The 23,751-nt window shown below is 34.3% G+C and overlaps 1 protein-coding gene across 4 annotated transcripts; it reads right to left on the bottom strand.

Moving 5' to 3' along the window:
* Positions 1-28: 28 nt before the first annotated feature.
* Positions 29-18,241, bottom strand: LOC133529961 (uncharacterized). Of its 4 annotated transcripts, XM_061867753.1 has the most exons (16): positions 17,966-18,226; positions 15,701-15,718; positions 15,351-15,407; positions 15,045-15,095; positions 14,948-14,965; positions 14,810-14,863; positions 14,721-14,732; positions 14,601-14,639; positions 14,497-14,514; positions 13,923-14,264; positions 9,580-9,645; positions 8,960-9,109; positions 7,710-7,811; positions 3,551-3,676; positions 3,377-3,457; positions 29-3,298 (listed from the first exon to the last, which is right to left on the bottom strand). In XM_061867753.1, exons 1-16 carry the CDS (start codon positions 18,027-18,029, stop codon positions 1,149-1,151), a joined length of 3,348 nt encoding a protein of 1,115 aa, XP_061723737.1. In that variant the 5' UTR covers positions 18,030-18,226; the 3' UTR covers positions 29-1,148. The 4 variants fall into 4 exon arrangements, with proteins under 4 accessions (XP_061723737.1, XP_061723735.1, XP_061723736.1 ...); XM_061867751.1 differs by having other exon boundaries at positions 29-3,457; positions 17,966-18,227; XM_061867752.1 differs by lacking the exon at positions 15,701-15,718 and having other exon boundaries at positions 29-3,457; positions 17,966-18,234.
* Positions 18,242-23,751: the final 5,510 nt, after the last annotated feature.

The following is a 23,751-nucleotide window of genomic DNA, read 5'->3' as shown; positions in this document are numbered from 1 at the left end:
TACATCGGAAGAAAAATAAAGTGCAATATTATGAGTATGTTTTTTTATTACATCCATTTCATCTAAAAATGTACAAAAATATAAATTAATTTAACTATAAGGCTACAATACAAAATTATTTTTTAATGTTTTAAGCGGTTTGTACATTTGCCCAAGCTGATTCTAATGTTTTGAGAAACAGGTCTTCTGTAGCCCATTGCTTATTCGATGGATCCTCTAGACGAAGAGGTCGTTTGCTAACTGATATACGACTCCTCATGACTGGTTTCGATACTGAAAACAAAATAATACTCAGTATAAAGTATAAGTCTTATTTAGTAGGTCTGAGATCATTGAAACTGCAATATCGCACGGCTTTTTCTTCGAACTTGGCAGGACACACTGCGTGTATTTCGAATATTGGCTCTCATTATTCTTCCAAAACGAATGAGAAAGTTGCATGTTATCCACAAGAATAGCAACGTAATATGATGAATAGGTATATTGAGTTGTTTCCTTATGTTGGCTGTATGAATTAGGGATATTACGCAAAACTCTGCGTAGAGGGCGCCACTGCCACATTCTGAGGGCTTACCACGAAACAAGTAAATCTAAATTTCGTTATCTGCCTCTCTATCACTCTTGCATATTCCAGCGATAAAGAGGGCAGATACCGAAAAATCCGAAATCGCTTTGATGCATCAATGTCATAGTAAAAACTGTTTGTCAAAAAACTGTTTAAGGCATAGTTTGTATAAGTTACTCTATGGTTTATGTGATGTGATTCTCCCTATTGGCGTTTAAGTGATGATTTTGAATGATAAATGCTGTATTTTCCTCGTGTAGGTGTGGTCAAAATGTTGTTTCACTCGGGAGCAAAGTTCGCTTAACCTTCGTGCCTTGAAACCCTCGCTACCACAAGATTTCACTTTTCGAACCACTCGCTATACTTGTGGTTCAATTTTAAATGTTTCGCCTGCTCAAGTATCAATATTAGCACGAGGGCTAAAACAACAACTGTGCCCCATTGTAAAACAAATAACTATTCTTTTTAAACTATATATTTCTGCATGGTAAGTCTTCATTAATCATACAAGTATGATATGCAACTTAAATTCAATACTTAATACTAAAAAGTTTTACTGATTGGTTAGGTCTTGGGTATCCTTTCATTGTTCAAATTGACGTAAATTATGATTGATATATTTACCTGGTGCACTCTTTTCTCGTTGACTGGTTTCAATTAAAATTTTGTAGAGTTCCCGAGCTAATCTCTCACTTCCTCTTTCTAAATTTGATAGGATTCTTTGAGCTATGTTATATCCCATATCTTCAGTAGCCTTTTCAGATTCCTTCATTTTCATATATTGCTTAACTCTATTTGTAATCAGTTGAGTAATTGTAAGTTCGCTGTTTAATTTAAAGCTATCATTAATATCAGACATTTTATTAGTTTTTGAAGCTTGTTTGTTGTTAGGCAGAACATTGAATCTTTTTTGCTTGGGCTTATCGAGATCTCTTACGACTTTTGTGTTTAAATCCAAATTTGTGGTTGCAGTATCAACAAATTCAAAAAGGTCGTCTAGATCTTTTTCCGGTAACTTCTTTTCACGATTCAATACAAGCAACTTTCCTATTATGGCCGCATAATTAATAGTCTCCATTGATAAAGTCTTTAAAAACAATAACTTATCAGCTGCTGGTATATCTTTACTTAGCGCTACAGATTTATACGTGTTAGAGCTATTTGATTCCACATTATCTATCATTTTCTTCACTACTTCATACGATTGAGGTTTGACAATTTTGAAAAATCTTCTGCTTGATTGAGGATTTTGATCTAAATTTTTAACTACACGCTCCCAAACTACGACTGATTTAGGCCTTGGACCAGTATTCATACTCCTGCGACTTTGAGGCATTTCTCTAATATCTTTTTTAACTGCTTCTAAAACACTTTTAATTTTATTTAATAATGCACTCTGTGTATAATACTTAGTTCCTTTAAGTTGATTTTTTTCTTGGTTTATAATTTTTAAAATACAAGGCAATGCATCAGTGATATTAAAATCTCCTGATTTTATATTTTTTCCTTTTTCGTTTTGTAATTCAATTAGGTCATTGACTATGGCCTTTAGGTGAAGTTTAAGTTTATCATTTAAACTTAACGTATTATTGTTCTCGATATCCGTACTTGTGTTATTTTCTGACGTTCTTCGACTCTCCAGATATTTTACCGTCGTTGGGGTTGGTTGAGTTGAAGTTTTTTGTAGTTTTGGGTCAACAATGTTCATAAGATCGGAGTAAGATTTTATTTTAAAAAACTCAGATAAATTAAGTAATATGTCGCTTTGCTTATTTCGAATTGACTTATCTTCCTGCTGATTTGACAATGGACATGGGTTTGACTGTAGTCTATTTATATAATCCATAATTAGTTTATCTGCAGCTGTAAGTTTCATTCCATCTACATTAATATTAAATGTTTTCTTAACATCTTCTTCCAAATTATGAGCGTTCCTTAAGATATTTTGATTTCTTATTTTATTTTTCATCCTTTTATTATTTGGCATAAGTAAATTGGTAATTTTTTCCAAAATATTACCAAACAGGTTAAGTGAACTACTATCATTTTTATCTGTACGTAAATACGGTGTTTCAGTAGAGAGAGTTGATATATCTTTTGGATGCTTTATGCTTTGAAGATTTGTTTGTACGACTTCGTATTTTTTTATCAAATCAAGAACTTCAATTAATTTTGACAAAGCATTATCTGCACTTTTAAGATTCTTGCTCAGCTTTTTTTCTTCTTTTTTGACTTCTTGTATTTTGTCATCGCCTACAATATCTTTTTTCATTTCATCTACAGTTTCACACAGTGAAAAATGTTTATTATCTTTATTCTTATGAACTGCTTCTGATAAATGTTCCAAAGCATCTTTTAAGAATACTTCCTGTCTATAAGTCAACGGTTCTTTAAATAAATCAAGCAAATCGGCAATTTTCTGATTTTTCATATTATCTGTTTCTATTGAATCATCAGTTGAATCTCTCTCCAAATTCCATAGCTTATTCAATAGATTACCGGCAATGTACGCCATTGCTGTTAGAGTATCTTTTTCAGGGGTGAACGTAATATTAGACGCTACCGGTGCTTTTGGATCACCTATAGTTTCTTCTCCTTTTTTCAATTCGTTTACTACAATTTTAGATAGTTCTTTATCTTTAACGTTTTGGGTATAATTCACAATATTGTGCATTTTCTCGTTGGCCAGAGCAACGTCTTGGTCAGCATTATGAGACGTTTCAATTTTGTTATCTGTAATGTGATTATTGTATATTGTTGGATGGTTATACTCTATATGAAGGGGATCACTGGTTGAATTAACAAACAGACCGGATCTTCGGCTGGCTTTCACGGCAGGATCGACTTTTCTCACACCAAGGGTTCCAGTTATGTTGGAGTTCTTCAATGTATCTATAAGAACAAAAAGAAAACGATTACACAAGTTTACATATTTATAATTTATTATTATAGTAAAAACCAGATGATTAACTTTATCATAGTTACCTTCATTTATTTCGTCAATTGTGTGATGGAATTGAATAGGTCTGTCTGTTTCATTAAGTTCTTTCAACGAGCGTTTTCCACGCATTATCTCTTGTAACTCCTTCATTGCGTTCTCGGGGTCAAAGTCTATAAGGAAATAATACAACTTATGAATAATCATTCATAGACATAAAAACAAATAGAAAAAACCATTTTTCTGAAACATGATCTATTCAGTGTAATTCAAATGTAGAATTCTCATCTCCAGTTTTTATTGATTACATTGTCCTTACTCTAAATTGCAAAAAGTGATACGTGTAATAAGCAGAGATCGGACAAATTTGCGTCATTGCTCGCAAGAATGTGGACATGACTCCAAAATTAATCAAATATGTAATCATTTAATTAATTTCTTACTTGACTTAAATTTTAATTCCTAGTCAATAAATACAAAAGTTGTGGGCGATAACCTCAAAATTGGGATAAACTAAACAAAGAACAGAAAATATATAAACTCTGAATTATACTGGAATAATAATATTCCTATAAAACTACTTAAGTTTGCCCCATTAACATCAGTGGAGTGCGAGCGGAGTTTTTCAGCACTTAAGTATATTTTTGATGTAAAAAGAAATAGACTGACTGCAGAAAATTTGGAAAAAATACTGATAATTTTCTTTAATAAATCTATACTTTAACAAACTTTTGTATTTATTGACTAGGAATTAAAATTTAAGTCAAGTAAGAAATTAATTAAATGATTACATATTTGATTACTTTTGGAGTCATGTCCACATTATTGCGAGCAATGACGCAAATTTGTCCGATCTCTGGTAATAAGTAATAATGACCATTGTGTCCGAGTTTTTATTGCTCCGACATCCGAATATGATTTCCTTTTAAATAATATCTACTTACCCGTTGATTAAAAACATCTGTTAAAGAACTGGAAAGAGACTAAGTAGTATTTAAACAAGAGTAGATACATTTATTTCATAATTTAAGTGAAAAGAAACAACAAGAGATTTTATCTAATAATACTCCTACTTGAAAGAACAAATATCATAAGAAATATTATAACGAAATTAAATGCGCACCTGAGGCTCCTTTGTATGGAAGATAGAGGCAAGGAACAGAAACTCCTTAGGCAGAATTGTTGCAAAAGTGTCCAGCTGTCAGCTATAAATAATAGTTCCAAATCTCTCCAGAGTGGCGCTAGAGTAGCTAAAAACCTAGGCGTTATTTGAAGGAGTGAAGTGCGCTGTCTATGATTAGATTTTTTTCTCAAGTATTCTAGGTATTGTAGCGCCACCTATTTATGGTTTTTTGTCGGACAATTTTTGGTATATGGAGATTTTGTTCCTTGTCTCTACCTTCCATACTATATCCTTTATTATATATTAGCGTGTACATCTTTTAGTTCCCGCAGGATTGTGTCAGCTAACTTATGTCTAAAAAGATCTGTGTAAGCCGAAGGTGTCATGTCACAAGTGATAAGTTAAAAGATGTTAGTATTTGTGTTACATATGTTACACTTATCGATTTTATTTAATTTTATTTATTTTGATTCACGAGGTTACACTGATCATTCATTTATGAGGAACATGGGAGTTTATTTTTGAACGCGAGCTTAATATAGTATTTTATGCATCAGTTGTATAAGAAGGGTCAAAAAAGGCGAGTGGCGTGAGTTACAATGTGAGCCGGAGCCGAAGGCGTAGGCGAACATTGTAAAGGAATACGCCACGAGAATTTTTTGACCTACTTATACAACGTTGCATACAATATTTTTCCTACGAGTCAACAAAAATAAATCTTAATTTAGGTAAACAAATTACAGCAAAAGTATATAGCCAAGACGCGCGAGCATACCTTGTTCCGCGCCCGGCCCGCCCCGGGCCGCGGCCGGCCGGTCGGCGACACCTCCTCGTAACTTATGAGGTCCTGGTACTTGCTACTTGCTAAATTAATTTTTTGGACAGTTTTTTCTCAATTTTGGCCACCGTAGCCTACGGAGACTAACAAGCAACGCTAAGCGGTCTTCATAGTCTATGGGTGTTGCTATATTACGGGTGTCACATGCGTGTTTCTGACTTATGAAGTAATTATTTTTACTATGCAACCAAATGAATATTTTGTAAGTTGGCATCAATGGACTTAGTTTAAAACCGTATTCGTTTTGGTTTTGTTAGGTTGGTAGCCATTAATCGCAGTAACGTTATAGCGTATAACAGCACAAGAGCTTTTATGAGGAATAGACAATATAGACTTTTCTTGAAATCTTTTATGTATGTTCTTATATTCGTGTTAATGAATGCATAAATGACAGATAACAGTAGAGGAGTAGGAAAAAATTATAATGTAGCTGGTAACTTTATACTCGTAGTTTAAATTTCGATGATCAATGTTACCCGACGAATCAAAGTAAGTTTACAGGTAGGTAAATCAGTGCAATAAATGTGACATTTAAAGCGTAAGCAAAACTGTGCCGTATATTAAAAAAAACAACAATTAAAAAAAGGTAGGGTGTAAAAAATTGCGGGGAGCCGTTTAAGAGCATATTCGGTATCGTGGTATAATTATGAATAAGTAGAAGTTTTTTTTTTGACGCCAAAAAAAAAGTTTGTTTCTACGGGTCATCTCGTCAAAGTCGGCCAACCCTCCATACAAAGATCAAAAATATTACTCGTCAAAAAAAATTTCCTTCTACTTTTTCCTAATAATATCGAAAATGCCCTAAAAGAGATCCCCGGTATTTTTGTTACACCTTGTATAGATGACGCTGTACGGGTCCAGAACATTATGCGGTAGCTAGGTAATCAAAGTTTTTTTCTATGAGGTTTGGCGTCCAGGCCATAATATCCCAAAAAAAAACATTTGACACAATTCTAGGGATTGACATGGCACTATCTGTCGACTGGTTTGGCCTAGTGGGTAGTGACCCTGCCTGCGAAGCCGATGGTCCCGGGTTCAAAAAGGGCATTTAATCGTGGGATGAGCATGGATATTTGTTCCTGAGTCATGGCTGTTTTCTATGTATTTAAGTATTTATAAATATGTATATATTATATATATCGTTGTCTAAGTACCCTCAACACAAGCCTTATTGAGCTTAATGTGGGACTTAGTCAATTTGTGTAATAATGACCTATATTATTTATTTATTTATTTTATCTGTTAAATATTATCTTGTACTAAATATATGTGTCCAATACTCGTAGTCCTAATATACGATTCCCACCTGGCAGGAGTCGGGTCGCGCCGGAGCGCATTTCACAATGTCCTATACATTATGACAGACACGATGGAGTCCGTCCGGAGCCGTCCGCGTCCGCGAGGAGTCGACCGGCCTGCGGCCGTACGAATAAGAAATGCGCTCCGACTCGCTTTTTAATTTAACACACGCAAAATGCCATATAAGGACAAACAAATATCTGAAATATTAAATCTCAAATGATATTTACATACTGAGAGTTACTAAAAGAGAGAAAAATAAAGTGCAATGTGCATTTATTAAAAATGTGCAACACACGGTGTTTTTATTGAAGAACAGCGATGAGATAACCTGCAAAAGAATTGAATGAATTTTATTGATAGGTACCCTATATCCGGAAGAAATGCTAGTCTCGATTTGTGTCTATTTAGGTATCCAAGCCTCCGCTTGAACCACCTATGAGACAACACCCTTGTTACTCAGCCCTAATTGAGTGAATCTCTCATCTAGCAGCGCCAACTCTTTACAATCCTGCACCAACCTGTTTCTGTTCAGCCGAAAGGTTGAATGGTAGAGAATGCCTCAAGGGGTTAAGTCCGCAATTGTACTATTTTTTTGTAAATTTGTGCAATAAAGTTTAAATAAATAAAGACGTGGGCATTATATTTTCATGCAACATTTTTTTATGTTATGTCTACCCAAAATCATGAGTTCTTTCGATTTTAATAGGAACGAAAAACGTGCCCCAAGATTTTAATTTCCATTTTGTTACCATTTTTCGTAGTATTTGTATGACGGTAACGCAATGGAAGGAACGAAGAATTAATAGAAATTTTGGGACACTTCTCCTGTTACAATCGAAAGAGCTTGAAATATATGTAGAAATCTAAAAAAGAGTGTAGTGTAAGATTAAGCAAGAAATAGAAAAAATACTTCGATAATCATAAGCAAGCGTGTGGTTTCAACCTAAAACTGGTGATTCTGTCGCTCTCTGCCTCTTTTCTGGTAGGGGTGCAAGATGTGTCGGGCGTTTCTTTGATCTGTCGTCTCTCTCTTGATGCGCCAATTCTGCAATCAAATGCCATACAAATAATCTCTTTATCCCTTAAATATATTGACAATTTATTATGTGTAATCAACAAGTAAAAATGGGGACAGAGGCGGCGCTAGGCGTGGACAACGTGGGCCACCGCCTACGGCCTCGCGGTTCTTGGGGTAAAATAATATTCGTTATGCCTTGCGCCACCAGAGGGCCTCGCTAAATGTACCTTGCCCACACCAAATTTTGGTCGTGCACTGCCACTGAATGGGGATAGATTCATAATAGTTGTCTGTCAAAGTAATAAAACATGTAAAAAGGGTTAAAAATTGAAAACAAATTACAATTTAGGATAATATTGTCTTCGGCTACCGCGATAGTGCTCATGAAAATAAATTATGGAAACGGATTATACCGCGTATAATGACTTTATTTAACTTAGGGTATAAAACGTCGGGATGTTTTATAAATTAATTTTACACTATATATTACGTTTCCGTAGTTTTTACTTCATAAATTTTTGGACTGAAGCTAATTTCACGGTTTAACTCACGTATCGTCACAAATGTTGGGTGATAACGACAGCACCAGAGGGCCTACCGCGAACCACGTTCGACGTGTTGCCTCCCTGTTACATTTTTGTACGAATTTACAAGTGGGACAGAGACTACAGAGGCAACACGTCGTACGTGATTCGCGGTAAACCCTCATACCACTCAACCGGTTATCTCATCGTGCGGTTATTTTTCATCATCATCATCATTTATTCATTGCCAACCATGGCATTAAAAGGTGTTATAACATTATAAAGTTCAACATGGACCCTGCTGAGGCCAGACCTGCTAGTTTTGGAATACTTATTTAGATCTTGACAGATCGATTTTTCTACTTAATTAACTCAATTTTTTTTTTTTTAAACTTTATTGCACAATATAACAAATAAAGTACAAATGGCGAACTTAATGCCTAAAGGCATTCTCTACCAGTCAACCATCAGGCTAAACAGAAACAGTAGTACGTGCAGGCATTAAACAAAAAAAAACAGAATAAGTAACTTAAAACAAGCTAAATAGCGATAAATTTTGTAGTAATCGTTATACTCATACTCTATAGTTGCTTTCAAACAATACCTTTTGCTCATTTGATAGTTTAGGATGTTATATTCGCATAGACTTACCTTGTAAGATAGTCCCAACAACATTATCTTCGGTACCATCTTCAAAAATTTCCAACTCACTATCTTCAGTGCACGTATTTTTCTTCTTATAACACACCCACTCGCCTTCCGAGCTACAACGGCATTGATTGCAACCACGGCATGTAGTGTCTGCAATCCAGTCATTTCTCGATTTTATATATCATCAATATAATCATCATCTTTAGCATCACCATCTATGTTATCATCATCATTTCAACCAACCGAATCATCATGATCTTCATCATCAATACCATCAACCTATATACTACTATAAGGTGTAGGTCCATTATCATATGACAGGCTTGGCTACGTCACTTCCCTACCCTCATACCTCATATACTTCTCTTCGCATATGTATTCAGATTTCCTCACTATATTTTTCCTCACAGCAAAAAAAGTATTGAATCTTTACATAGTGTATATTTGTTTATTTGGTCCCGTTAGCCGAAAACGGATATATAATGACAACTTAAATATAAGTTAGGTTATTTTAAACTTTTAAATCCATGGTTCAAAAAGTGACCCAGGAGATGGTTAACATGGTAACGGGTGACCAAAAAAAAGGTGAACCCTATATTTTACAACAAAAAATGGCTTACATTCACTGCAGTCGGAATATTCAGAGACATATGGAATACAAGAAGGCCGTCTTTGTCCTTTTTGAGCTGAAAATTTCCAAAAATATACAGAAACACATGCAATATAATATAATACAAATCTATTGCACAACCTCAAAATAATATTTACAGAGATCTACACATAATACAAAAAGACAAAGTTAACAACAGGCGGTGTTATCGCCAAAGAGTGATATCTTCCAGACAACCTTTAGGTGATGGATAAATGTAATGACCAACTTAGCACACTTGTATCATAATGTACTGTTATGTATTTAGCAAAGCCCGTTTGTCTATGGAAATTTGACGTCTATGGTGGCACTACCACACTTTGTCAGGTCGGTGTAAAGACGGCTTAGACGGACTGATATTCAAATAGTCATAGTCCTTATAAAACGTATTCTTAGCAAGTATATTTTTGAGGTCGTCTGGAAGGTACTCATTTTCTTATTAATTATTAAGCGTCTGGTTGACGTCACTGGTGACCGAAGAACTGGCGGCTTCCTCGCACAACGTATCAATATTGCGATATATCAATAAAATGCCGCCAGCCATTTTTAATTTAAGCCAGTTATTAATAGTAATACCTCTGTATATATCTATTATGTAAATAAAGTATGCCTTTACTGGCAAGTAGTTTTGTTAACCAATTGTTATAATTGTACATATACACGGTGTTTCACGAGGAACCCGAAAGATTTGAACCGCGTATTCCTGATCATATTTAAAGACTAAAATGTCATATAAACTTATTTGGAATTCGCCTAGTTTCAGAGTTGATTGAAAAAAAAATGTTTTCATAGTTACTATTAAGTAAGTATGAAAATATATTTCATTAAAAAGGCGTTTAGCATTAGCTAAATCCTTTTTGATGGCAATTTTGCTACTATGGGACGTAGTGTTAATATCCTCATTGATAGATGTACAAAAGTGACGAGCAACGCTTTGCAAAAAAAATTTTTTGCGAAATGACCTAAACTCATATATCATTCTTTTGGCCTCAGAAGTGCGTGGTTAAAAAATTTCAAGTTCCTCGTGACCGTGAATAATCTTGCCATATTTATATCCAGATGCAGATTACTATAGCAACATAATCCATTAATAATAAACAGTGATCGGAACTATGGGAGTAAAACTTTAACAAAACTTATCAAGCGGACGTATAAAGAGTGCTTATAGTCTTAAAAATATTCGAATATCTATGAATGTAAATATTTTTATGGCTGTAAGTACTATACTATTCCTATCCCTATGGACATTGGACATGAATATTTTTAGGGCTGTATGCACTATTTTATGTCCGCTTAACAAGTTTTGTTAAAGTTTTACTCCCATAGTTCCGATCACTGATAATAAATAAGCTTATTGTTCAATAAATAATACAGATAAGATACTAGAAAAGATAACAGCTAAATTATTTCAACGCCATAACATTCCATTGAAATTACAATTTAGTACCTATTTAAATTGGACAAGATATTTAGATATTAATTTCGAATAATTATACAGAAACTATTACGGTTAGATCATGCTGACATGCCGTTGAATGATTTACTCGTATCTGTTATATGTTTTATTTTATATTTTTGCAAGAACATGTCACACGGTAAGAGAAAGTAACCAGAAATGCGTATTCAATCGTATTATATATATTTTTGTTGCATAAAAATTGACACGTTCTGACAAAAATTGTATTGATAACACTTAAATCTAATTTATAAATCTTGACATAACTCGAACACACGTGTAAGTGCAGTGTTATTAGGTGCAGAAATGTGCAATAATTTGCAGAAAAGTGCAATGTGGTCATGATAAATGCATCGTGGTTTAAAGAAGGTAATTAAAAATAATCAAATTTTAAATACATTTTTATTATTCAAACACGATATAAAAGTAGAAAACATTTAGAAAATTACACATGTAGGTAAAATCCAAATTAATAATCATAATGATAACAGTTCAAATCACTCATCACTGAACCATGAAACTGATTATTCTTCAATTCTGCGAGTTAATTATCAATAATCATGCACTGCATTTCCTTTTACGCTTTATTTTTATTTATATTCTTACTTCCTTTTTTCTTTTAGCTTTTTTCATTATACTTCCATTTTTACTAATTTTTATTTTAAGTTTTTGTCTCAATTTGTCTTGTCTTTTATGTCTGCTAAAGTGCTGTTGTATGTGATGTATTATTTAAAAGCGAAAAATACACTGACATGGCCTGATGGACTTCTTCACTTGTTTTTAGATAATGTAGCCCAAATATTTTACTTTCTATGGCAGATTCATAATCGTAAATGGAGCATCGTTACTCGTTATTTATTTCTGTATATAAACTGTTCTTTTGTAATTTAAGTCAAAACATTTTATATTTTGTCTTCACTTGTCTCAAAGGGAATTCGTAATTTTATAGTGCTTGCTGTTTGTACTTGTTTATTTTCTTCTTTATCCTTTTTTTCACTTCTTAATTTCCTTTCATATTCCAGTCTTCATTGATTATTAATTTTGACTTCTCCATGAATCGTCCTATTTCTTCACTTATCGTTGTTAACAATGAAATCGTCGTAATCTCCTCTAATATTGGCACCTTTTTCCATGAGGTCCTCCTTCGGCAGCCTTCTTCTCAGCAACCGGAGCTTCTGCCGGACTCCATTGTGGATGTTGCGGCGGTGGCCGTCGGAATGGCCGCAGCACAACGAATCGCCTCCTGCAAGACCAATCTCTTTTACAAATCTGACAAAATGTTTCTAAGTAAGGGATGTTGATAAAATAGGAGATAATGCTTATATCTGGGACAAATTTTAAAAATACATTGTAAGAAGAATTAGAAATTGGTCAAAACAGTATAAATGAACAAGGACAATTTTAGAAAATATAATGTAATTTTTCTTTAAATGTTCAAGATTGGTAGCAAAGGGCGATTCATTGTGGTGCAAAAAGCACACTACACTATATACACTACGAAGCACATCAAATATCACTTTAAAATTAATATAAAATGCATGTTCCAGTTATTTCATCGCATTTAATAATTGCGTTATACATTACTATTTAAAACGCGAAGTCAAAACGATCCGTAATGAAAACGAAGTAAAATTAAAATGAAGAACCAGACAAAACCAAAGAACCCAAAGCACCAAATTTAAACCAATCATACCGATATCAATCATATCAATTAACCCCCAATCCATAGTCCTCCTCAATCTAAACGACAGCGTCCTAAAATACGAAGGTCTGTCCTGCTGAAATAACTTCGCATAATATTCCCTCATGGCGCCTCTTTGCCTTATTGTTCTATAATGCTCGCAAAACCAGGGATCTCTAGGAATACAGTGGACTAGTCTGGCGCTAGCAGAACAGACGCAAAAGAAACAGATGTCGTGGTCTGTATAGTCCAGGAGGGAATTAACATCGTCAGGAACGTCTATGTCGGTATCGTTAGCTGATATGCTGTTGGAGTAGTATGAAAAACCGCGTCGGCATTTCGCTTTTGATTCGTAGGGGATTTCATCGTTGTGCCAGAGTAGATCTGTGACAATGACAATAAAACTTTCACTCTGATGTTTTTGGAATCAAAAAAGGAATTGAAACAAGACGCTGTTTATGTTTAGCCAAAAGTCAGAGCAAACAACAATATACATATTTTGCTCCCGGGGAATACCTATTAGTGAATAAAAAAAATACACTTAGGGTGTCATATACTGCAACCACGCGGAGTAAACAGTTAATATCCAGAGGTTGAATCAACTTTTCTTAGCAAATGACCTAATTTGACTAAAAGTGATAAAAAAGGAGGGGCCAAAGCTATCCCACACTTTTGTATGAAAATAAGGCCTTGTCCACTGAGTCATCCAAATTTTTGAATAAAAATTTGACGTATTTTAGGCCGCCGAATCTGGCATATATATTAAGGATTTTATTTCATTTTGACCAAGTTAAAACTGTAAAAAGTTTAACTAATAATGATTAAGGTCAATTCTTCCAAAAGACAAAAAAAGTTGATTCATCCAAAAAAATCTGAAAATGTCTAAAATCAAAGGGGCTTAGTAATGATCTCTAAAAGCGTCCAAGCGGCAACTTAGACATTATTTGATAAAAAAAATGAAATATCTATATTATCTATTTACAGATATTAATTCATCACTCCAATAAATTAAAATGTCGTATACAACATTAATAAAACTAATTATTGATTTAATAATCTTTAAAATTTAGATCACGTTACTTGTCCCACCATCCCCACAGCACTTTCCAAAGTGCACCGTAAAAACTACAAAATACATTTCTGCACCTAATCGCACTGCACTGTCATCTCTCCTTACCACCATATCTCCTTATCATATTTGACAGCTCCCTCTCATGACTGAACGGCATATTACTGCCCAGTTCTTCGGATAATCTTGCCAGCACTAGACACTCGTTTAGATTTCTGGCCGGCCTTCCTGAACAGTACTCATCCTTCCCTTCGATCGAGCAGGTGCATATTTTGCAGTCTTCTTTCGTCTTGTCTTCTTGCCAATTCATGTGGGTTCTTCTATAATCATCATCGTCATCGACTTTTTGATTCACTTGTTTCCTTTCCATACGCACCACGGTGCGGCCAGGAACGCATTTTAGACCTCTCTGTTTTGCTACGTCTGGCTTCATTGGTTCGAAATCTAGGCCTATAAGTTTTTTTAATAAGTATACATTTGTGATATTTTCAGGAAAAAGTATCTTGCCGGTTTTATATCTTTATTGTAGAAGCGACATATTGGCGACAATAAGTTACCTTTTAGTCGAAAATGACACATTTAATGCAACATTTCGCCGCAAATTAATTTTATATAGTCCATAATAATGTCTCAAACTAATTCTGTTATTGAATAAGTATTAAGTTTCTTTTTTTTTACTTACCCCTATTTGTGTTTATAGCTAAAAGAAGATTCAATTAATTTAATGTTATTTTGTATTGTGTGTAGTTTATAAAAATATGTATTTTAAAGAATAACTCAACTTACGTGGTTCGTGTTCACGTTTGTTTTGCTCTATGTCGTTACCTAATAGAGGATTTTTAAATTCAGTTAATTTATTATTCATAAAATCAATATGTTTGCTTCATGCAAAGGTTTTTAACTTACCCCAATTTTGAGCTAAAATAAATTTAGGTTAATTCAATATTTTTATATTATTTTATTTTGTTTTAATTTATTTATGGTTCTAAACTTACTGTTAATTTCTTGTTCAATTTCCTCATTACTAGCAGATAGCGCGGGATCCATATCTAGTTGACAATCATTGAAATTAATTCATATAGGTAAATTATTTTAAAACAAAATCGTTTAAAGACAAAGTTTTTTCAACTTACCTTCATTTATGTCTTCGGCTATAATAAATCAAATTATGTCGATATTAGTGTTACATTACGTTTTGTGTTTTTTTTTTTTCAATTAATCTGAACTTACTTTTTTCAATATCCTGTTCATTTTCCTCGTCATGATCTCCCAGATTCGTATCTAGTTAACGATAATTAACATTTATTAATTCTTTAATAATTATAAATAATAATTCAGTTAATCCAAAGTTTTTTAACTTACTCCTATCTTCAACAGCGAAAAGGTGGATTTTTTTATAAAATTTTAATCGAACATTTTCACTCGCGCCACATTTTTCGGAGGGCCTGGGGTCTCCATTTTCAAGTGCCGTGCCTAATTTAGCTTTATTTGATGTGAATAATTTATTGTTTAATTTTTTTATCTTTCTAAACTTACGTTTTTCACTTTCCAGTTCATTTTCTTCGTCATCATCAAGACGTTTCAGTTCCATACCTAAATAGTTGATCGTTAAAATTAATTCAGATAAATAATATTAAAAAAAACAAAGCGGTGATTTTTTTAGTTTTTCATTTAATAAAAAAAAATAGTTGTAATTAACTGTTTTATTATTAATTTTATATTAAAAAAAACCTATCACTATCTACTGATGACTATTTGTATAAACAAAAAGTTAGACCAAAAAATTAGAATATGTGACGAACTTCTGAATCAGGTACCTAATATAAACATATACATTATTTTTTTAGCTATTCAATATAAACAATATTATAATAATACAAACTTACTATTGTCTGGATCCAGACCTAAAAAGACACTTACAATTAATTCTATATTTATTTATTGCAGTATATGTCCATAATTTTTCAGTCTCAGTTTGGGGAGCCTACAGTTTAATTTAAAGTTTACCAAGAGGCCACAATGTTATGTTGCTTTGCCAAAATGTTATACCACTAAAGTAGTAGTAGTCATTGGAAGTTTTAAAATCTATCTATAAAGTGATGCTAACAACCCTAATAAATTTTAAATTTCCTTTACTACAACTTTAAGACCTTCACTTTTTAGGGTTCCGTACCTCGAAAGGAAAAAACGGAACCCTTATAGGATCACTTTGTTGTCCGTCCGTCCGTCTGTCTGTCTGTCAAGACCCTTTTTCTCAGGAACGCGTGGAGGTATCAAGCTGGAATTTATATCAAATACTCAAGTTTACTGTCCCTTGGAGCTGTGAAAAAAAACTTCTAAGCCAACGCAATCAAAAGATACATCCGTTTATGCCGCTCGCAAAATTTTCGACAGTCGCATGGGAATCAAAACCTACAGGTTACTTCCCGTGAATCTTGAAAGGTACGAAGCAAATCCTCATAGCACAGATAAAGGAAAAATTGCGAAAACCGTAAATTTTTAGTTACATCATATAATAATATATACCTACAGGTTTGTACAGCGCCCTCGGTACGCGAGTCCGACTTGCACTTTGTCTGTTTTTATTTATCTTATTATTTGCCGTAAACTTTGGTCACAAAATTATATTTTGCACGTCGGTGGGTATAGTTTTAGGTACACCTAGTTCTTCTGTTATGGAGGCTTTTGGCTATCGCCATTAGACGCCTGCTACTCCATTGTGTCAAATAGTTGTTGCCGATCCTTCCTCCTCCAAAATATGAACCTACACTCCTTTTTCAAAGAACTGTAGACCCTGGAAAAACTGTGCTGGAGCGATCAAATCCTCTTGAATTCCAGTGTTCCTATGTATGCTATTCGTGCTGCTGTTTAATTTCATTTAGGGAATGTGTTTCATCGTAACCTATTTCCAGTCAACTCAGTTACACTAGCTTTTGCCCGCGACTTCGCCCGATCAGAAGTTGTTTAAAATATTCATTTTCAATCTAATTAATTTTCACCCGCTTCAGGGGTGAAGTTTTTCTTAGTGAAGCTGTACAACATTTAGAGAATTAGTTCATTTGTTTCAATTTTTAATGCCATACCTTCAAAACTTTAGGCTGTGCGTTGCCATTCCATTTAGACATCTATTTGTGAAGATAAATCTGCTATTCTGTGCCCCTTTTTGTCAGCCGGAATAAGTAACACGAGAGATCCGTAAGCAGAACATCTGTAGACTGACGCCCGTGACTTATCCATTTGTCATTATGTCCGAAATCAATTCAATAACTATGGACAGCATTAATTATCTTGGCTAAATATTTACAAGCTTCAATCTAGACATTTTTTAAGACAGCGATTAAATTTTAATGTTCTTGAAATCATCATCACTGGATTTTAAAAATTCAATAGAATGATGTAGAATACAATCAGTCAGTATTAGAATGACTACGCAGTCATCTGGGTTTAGTGAGTGCACAGCAACCACAGTACCAATAAATACATAGGTTCAAGCCCTTTTCTGTATACTGTTTAAAGCAAAGGTTTTCTAAGGAAAACTGTGTTAACGTAGGGATGTCATCTCCTTGAGATCTTAAAACAAATCCTTTGGTGTTTTCATTGTCTACCGACCCTGGTTATTAGTTATCTCAGTCTATATTGTCGATGTCTTATAACCGCGTAGCTATTACCCGACTAGGTCGAGCTAATAGAATGAATCTTCGAGAGAGACAAATGACCTTTGATCGCCTTTCGTGTCATGCGTTCTTCATTGTTAGAACAACTGCAGTGACCAATCTTATTCTGTCTGGAGACCTTTAACCACTGTCCTAAATATTTTAGGATAGGGGAAAGAATATAAATTTATTATGCTCTAAATTTGTGAATCCATTCTTTCATTCATAGACAAACTCTCATACGAAACTTTAAAATATAAGTATCATATAGATCTCCACTATGGATCGAACTTCGAAAGGACACAGTTTTCGATTATCTCGTTAAAGCTCCTGTAACACGTTTTTTTTTTTCATAATTTTGGCCCATGGTGTAGTTGAAACTGCCGCCAAGCCTAAATAGGACTAGGCTGCATATATCTGCCTAATGACCTGTGGGCCTAGAAAACCTAGTCGAAGATTTCTATACTTTGCAGATGTTTACATAATTTTATAACTTACCAGCTTCAACGTGGATGAAGACCAGAGCGACAACGACGACAAGGCAGAGGAGCTTGTGCTGCATGGTGGCGAGTGATGTGTCCAATGATGGAATTATGCAGTTTTATAGCATTTCACGCGTGAGTGGCAGCGCTGATGCTTTTGTTTCGGACGGTGGACGGATTTGGGGTGCGCGTGCGCGAATAATTAGCATTACAAACTGATAGCATTACACCATACAGGAACACATGGCACACCTTTCATTCTTGCCTTCTCTTAAAAGACAAATTGTCTCTACAAAAGGCTCAATTAATGACTAGACTAGACTAGTAGAATATCACCCGAAAGGAAGAATTGAGTCACCGGGTGGCCCGGAGGCTCCGGGAAGTCCGATTTTTGCTCATAGCATGACCGGCTAGTCTCCGGTCCGAGCCCGCACCGGGCCACTACAGAGCTCCGGTGATGACGTAATGCTTTCCATAGAAAACGAAGCGCCGGAAGCTCCGGCCCGGCCCTGCCCCTGTGTAGCGTGAGTCAACCTTAATGGCATAATCTTCCAGTCATACTTTTAGTGTTAATATTTGTGTTAACACATATGTTTGTATTAGAAATGGGAATTTTCATGTTATTTCTACTCAAAATCACGATCTTTCCACCATTACAAAGAAAAATGTCTACAATTTTTTGGTCCTTTTGATGGTTACGTTTTCAATGCAACCTTCTAAGACCGTAACAAAACTGACAAACAAAAAATAAATGAAAATCTTGTGACACTTTTTTGTATTAGAATCGAAAGAGCTCGAATTTCCGAGTGGCGGTCATAATATAAAAATAATCCAAAATCTAAAATGCAACTTTAAATAGAAATGTCCCCTCAACTTTTGGGTCTGAGAGAGTAATCAAACCTTTTTGCTTACAAGGGACTTAATTGTTAGGGTTTACGGTGGATGGACGAATATGCGATTAGTTCCAATTGTGTCATTTTAAAGTTATACAAAGTGAATCCTGATATACATAAAGAGTAAGCAACGTTCTTTTACTCCACTGGAGTTGCAAGCGTCCACAGGTTTCGACCATTTGAGCGCTTAAGGGGCCCATTGATTACCAGTTCGCTGGACGATATCGGCCTCTCAGTTATTCGCGATTGTCAGTCAGGTAATCAGTAGGCCCCTTTACGATCTCATAGGCAAGCTTGTTTGCCATTTAGATATATATTTTATCATCTCTAAGTCCGTGCCTGCCCTGACTGAATGAAGCCAACCACACAATGTAATCGGGCAATAAGAGAATTAAGCGTTATCGGCACCTGCTAGAGATGCATGCAATTTCGCAATCACGCATTCCGAATTGACAGTGCGATAGCGACAAGACAGCTGTGGAGGATGGTTATGCCCTGATCATATGTACTGAGTACAGTGGCGAGACAGCAAATTGGTACTCGGCCGAGAGAGTAGGGTGTGGTAGGGTGGGTAAGCATTTTGCTTTTCCGGACGAGTCAGTTCACTTTCGAGAGATTCGTCAGTTTTTTCCCAGTAGTTACCACTGGTAAAAGGTGGGATTTTTTTCCCAGTATTTACAACCAAAATTTGGTTATGTTTCAATATTAATAAAAACACTCAGTATAAATATAGCGATTTAATGAATAATTAATTTAAAGTATTATTAATTATAACTTAATTAGTTATTATCTAATAACTAATAAGTCGATTACTGTTTTAGTAAACTGCCTTAAAAGTGATAAAAAATCGGTCTTTAACTCATTTGTTTGTTCGTTCGTATAATTTTAACGTTATTTATTTAAAGGGACTTTATTGTCGGTGGCGCTTACGGCATTATCAACGATGCTCCTATATCAATACAACGCTGTGTTACGCAATATGGCGTAAGCGCCCTTGACAAAATACATAGGTAACGTCACAAAAAAAATTTTTATGCAAGTTATACATTTTTTGGATATGATTAAAATTTTATGCAATAATAATAGGCTTTTCATTTGTTCACAATCATATTACTTTTCCTGGATGCATTGTATGTGTATATTTTTGTAATATTTTTGTAGCGTTCATATATCTACCTCTTTCTTTCAATAAACAGGGTGTTTATTTAATCACCTGCAAATTTACGGAATGAATATATGCCTTACTGAGCAAATTTTACTATGGGACCAACACCGAAATCCTGAAAAAAAATTGTTCTCCCATATCAATTTTCAAGGTCAGACCGCTAAAATGTATGATGTAACAAGCCATTTTTTGCGATTTTAGTAAATCCTATACTTAGTAAAAGTTACGCAGTATGACCTATAGGTACACCCCATAAATTATTGCAGGTGACTAAATAAATACCCTGTAAAGGCCATCTTATTTCTTCTCAAAAGATACACGTTTAGTCTTCTTACGTATTAGGTGTAACTCGTAAATCATGAGGTAGAACATTTCACCACTCACACTGTCAATAATAAAGTGACGTATTCTTCCAATTACTGCAGCACTGTTGTATTTATTTAAGAATGTGACAAAATTTGCCTGGTATTTAGGTAAATGCCCTAAGTACGTGTACGTGTACTAACAAAGAAAGGTACCCAACTGTCCGGTTCCGATTTGATTTATATTTATAGACACATATTTTTTTTTAGCTGCCCAAACTCAACCTATTGGGAGAAATTGTCCTCCAAAGTACTAAACAATGACTAAATCTTCTAACTCCTGTAGAAAGTTATGCTCAAGCAACTTGCTAGTTAATGGCTGGTTTGAGTATATGTTTGAAAGCAGGAAAAAATAATGAGCACGTGTTTTGTTATATCGGCTGAAACTCATTTTTTCCTAAAAAAAATCGTCATTCAAAGTTTTATAATATCTTATCGCTAAAGATACACATAAAGACGGATGTTCTATAACATATTTAAATATAAATCAAATCGGAACCGGACAGTTGGGTACCTTTCCTTGTAAGTACGTAAGTACCAAGTGACTTACAGTGCTGTTTTAAAGAACTAAACTAGTAGTCATCTTTGACTTGTATATACATTCAATATGCCAAGTAAACTATGATGATTTTTATTGTTTTGGATGATTAAAAAAGTACAGGGAATTATTCCCGGAAACTATGGGAAATTTCCAAGGAACAATTGGAAATTTCCCGGGAATTTAGAGAATTTTCGTCAGTAGATGAGTTTCAATGTTTAATGCCATTGTAAAAAGATTTAGAGCCTAGGTTTTGACGGAATGTCTAATAATACAAGATCTATACATACTGAAATTTCAAAATTCCCCTAGTTTCCCTTCCCATGGGAAAATTCCCGGGAACGTTTCCAGGAAATTTCTCACCTAAGGAACTTTTCCGGGAACGACACATCACTATTTGCAAATGCTACATACTCGTATTACATGATCTTTTCCTAGAAGTTAAGAATGGGTAGGTATATTAAGTTATCCTTAAAATGTAGACATTTAACATCGCGGACTTTTTTTGTAGACCTATGAATGAGAAACATCCCCACCATACATTGTGTTGTTAGAGCTCAAACGGATTAGGCAGGGTTTTCGATTAAAGCTCCTAGCCAGCGTGATTTTTTCCGACAACATCGTTATATTTCAACCAATTTACACAAAACCTTAACAAGTTATATACCTAAGCCTTCCTCAAGAATCAGTCTATTGATAGATGAAAGTCGTATGAAAATCCGTTTAGTAGTTTTTAGTTTTGGAGTAGTTTTATAAGATGTAGTGAATTGACGTTTCCCTTAGACTTGCGCACACTAGGTTGCGTGCAGTCGTGCACATAGCAAACTTTAAAGTAAGTACGTATGCTAAAAATCAAAATACAAGTTATTTTTAAAAGTCGCTGAACAAATTTTGGTTAATTTGAGGAGTACAGCCTACGGTTTAATTTTTGCTCCTGTTACAGGCCAGACCCGGTATATGTTAGTATTCATTATATTTCAAAGACCGTGCCCGTACTCGATACATGATTGAACGAAATCGGCTCGATAGAAAATAATTGCAAATATTTGTCTTAAAATCACCATTGAACGGTTTTATGTCTTTATTTTTTGTCTTATGGGTCTGCAATTAAAGTCACAATTTCAAAACATTTATACCTAAACCGCTAAGCAATAATATACACAAATAATTCACACTTATTTGTATTTGGGCGGGTCACGTCATTCACGTCTGCCGCATGCACCCGGATAGGTGGGCTAGTATAGCCAGCAAGTGGGTTCCGCAAGTTAAGCGCGGAGTAATTCACAGTAAAAGTCCGCTTTTTACTGTAAGATTTTTTCTTTTGTGCAATCAAGATGAAACAAATAAATAAACTAAGGAAAATATTTATTTTGGAAATGGAAAATCTCGATTCCCATTCATAATATGAGAAAGGACCACGGGCAACTTTGTATGCAGCCTGGTTCAAAAACCAATAGAAATATTAAGTATTTCTATGTGCTTCATTTCGTTCAATGGGCACCTAGAGGAATTCCATTGCAGAACTGAGATTTTGGTATTTTAGTCAAACCCTTATTACCCAAGCAATAGAGTCCAGTAAGTAAATTAATTGCTGCAGGGTAGATGTTCGCGTACCGCAGGGCGCAATCTTCTTTTGTATATCAGAAATAATAGACACTTCTTCAAAAGTATATATTTATTTTTTATAAATTTGATCGTAACGTACAAATTGTATATATAAGTTTAACAAGAGATCAGATAACGATCTTAATTTACCAGTACAAAAAAAAACCTTAATATAAAAAAAAAATTACATTACAATAGGCACTTTATACTTCTTTTAAGTATACACTGATATTTAGAATTATACATAATTCTATGAATAGTGAAGTTCACCAAAAATATTTTTTTATCTTTTAAATAGAAAGAGTACAAAGTGGAATAATGAAAAATTAAATTCATAAAAAAATTAAGAAACATACCCTCGTAAGGTACTATGTACACTCCGTCAAAATCTAATTAAGTACTTAGAACCTTTCATAAACCAAAATCAAGAAGCATTTTTGCTTCATTCAAATTTCTCGAACAAATATCATTTTACTACAAGGTTCAAATGATTTATTATTGTAAAACCAAAACACCCGACTGCTTAAAAAACAGATCTGAAAAGGGTAAAATGTCAGTTATATATTTTTTTAATGGTTTTTTGAGTAGCTTTCATTTGATATCAGTTTTGTAATGATAACCCCCTTTTCTCATTTCAGTGCTCCATTAAAAAAAATATAGCCTAAGATGTTATATTACGACGAATTCAACGACGTCACATATATCTAATACCGTTCAGCTGTTTGGACTGTAAGGCGTGCGGAGCGTGCCAAATAAATGGATATACATACATACGCCCGAAAAACATTACCCTCCTTTTGACGCAGTCGGGTAAAAACAGGAAAATTTTATATTGTGTACCTTACGTTATTGCCGCAATCGGAAAGATTGCCACTTTCTGAGGTAGTTGTACGAGTAATAAGTTCTAAATTCCTACTCATTCTCCAATGGCTTTTACGGCTGTTATGCATAGTGAGGTAAACGACTGTTTACTCTATATGATTGTAAATATCATTACACGCCTTATAATGCACAGTACCCTTTGCCTTTCGACTTAAGGCTCAACACAATCGCCACGGAATTTCAAACGAAAATTCCTGGCAAATGAAATAAGATATAAGAAAAATATAACATCGTTACAAAAAAAAAACATCACATCAAAAAATAAGTAAGTTCGTGTAATATTGAGGGAAGAATAGCTTTGCGCTCCTAATCCAACGTACGTATAGGTAAAAAACTTAAGTAAGTCACCTGTTGTAT

Source organism: Cydia pomonella, chromosome 22, assembly GCF_033807575.1.
Source record: "Cydia pomonella isolate Wapato2018A chromosome 22, ilCydPomo1, whole genome shotgun sequence".
Classification (NCBI taxonomy): Eukaryota; Metazoa; Arthropoda; class Insecta; order Lepidoptera; family Tortricidae; genus Cydia; species Cydia pomonella.
The sequence above is the reverse complement of the archived record's forward strand: the minus strand, read 5'-3'. Positions and strand labels throughout refer to the sequence as shown.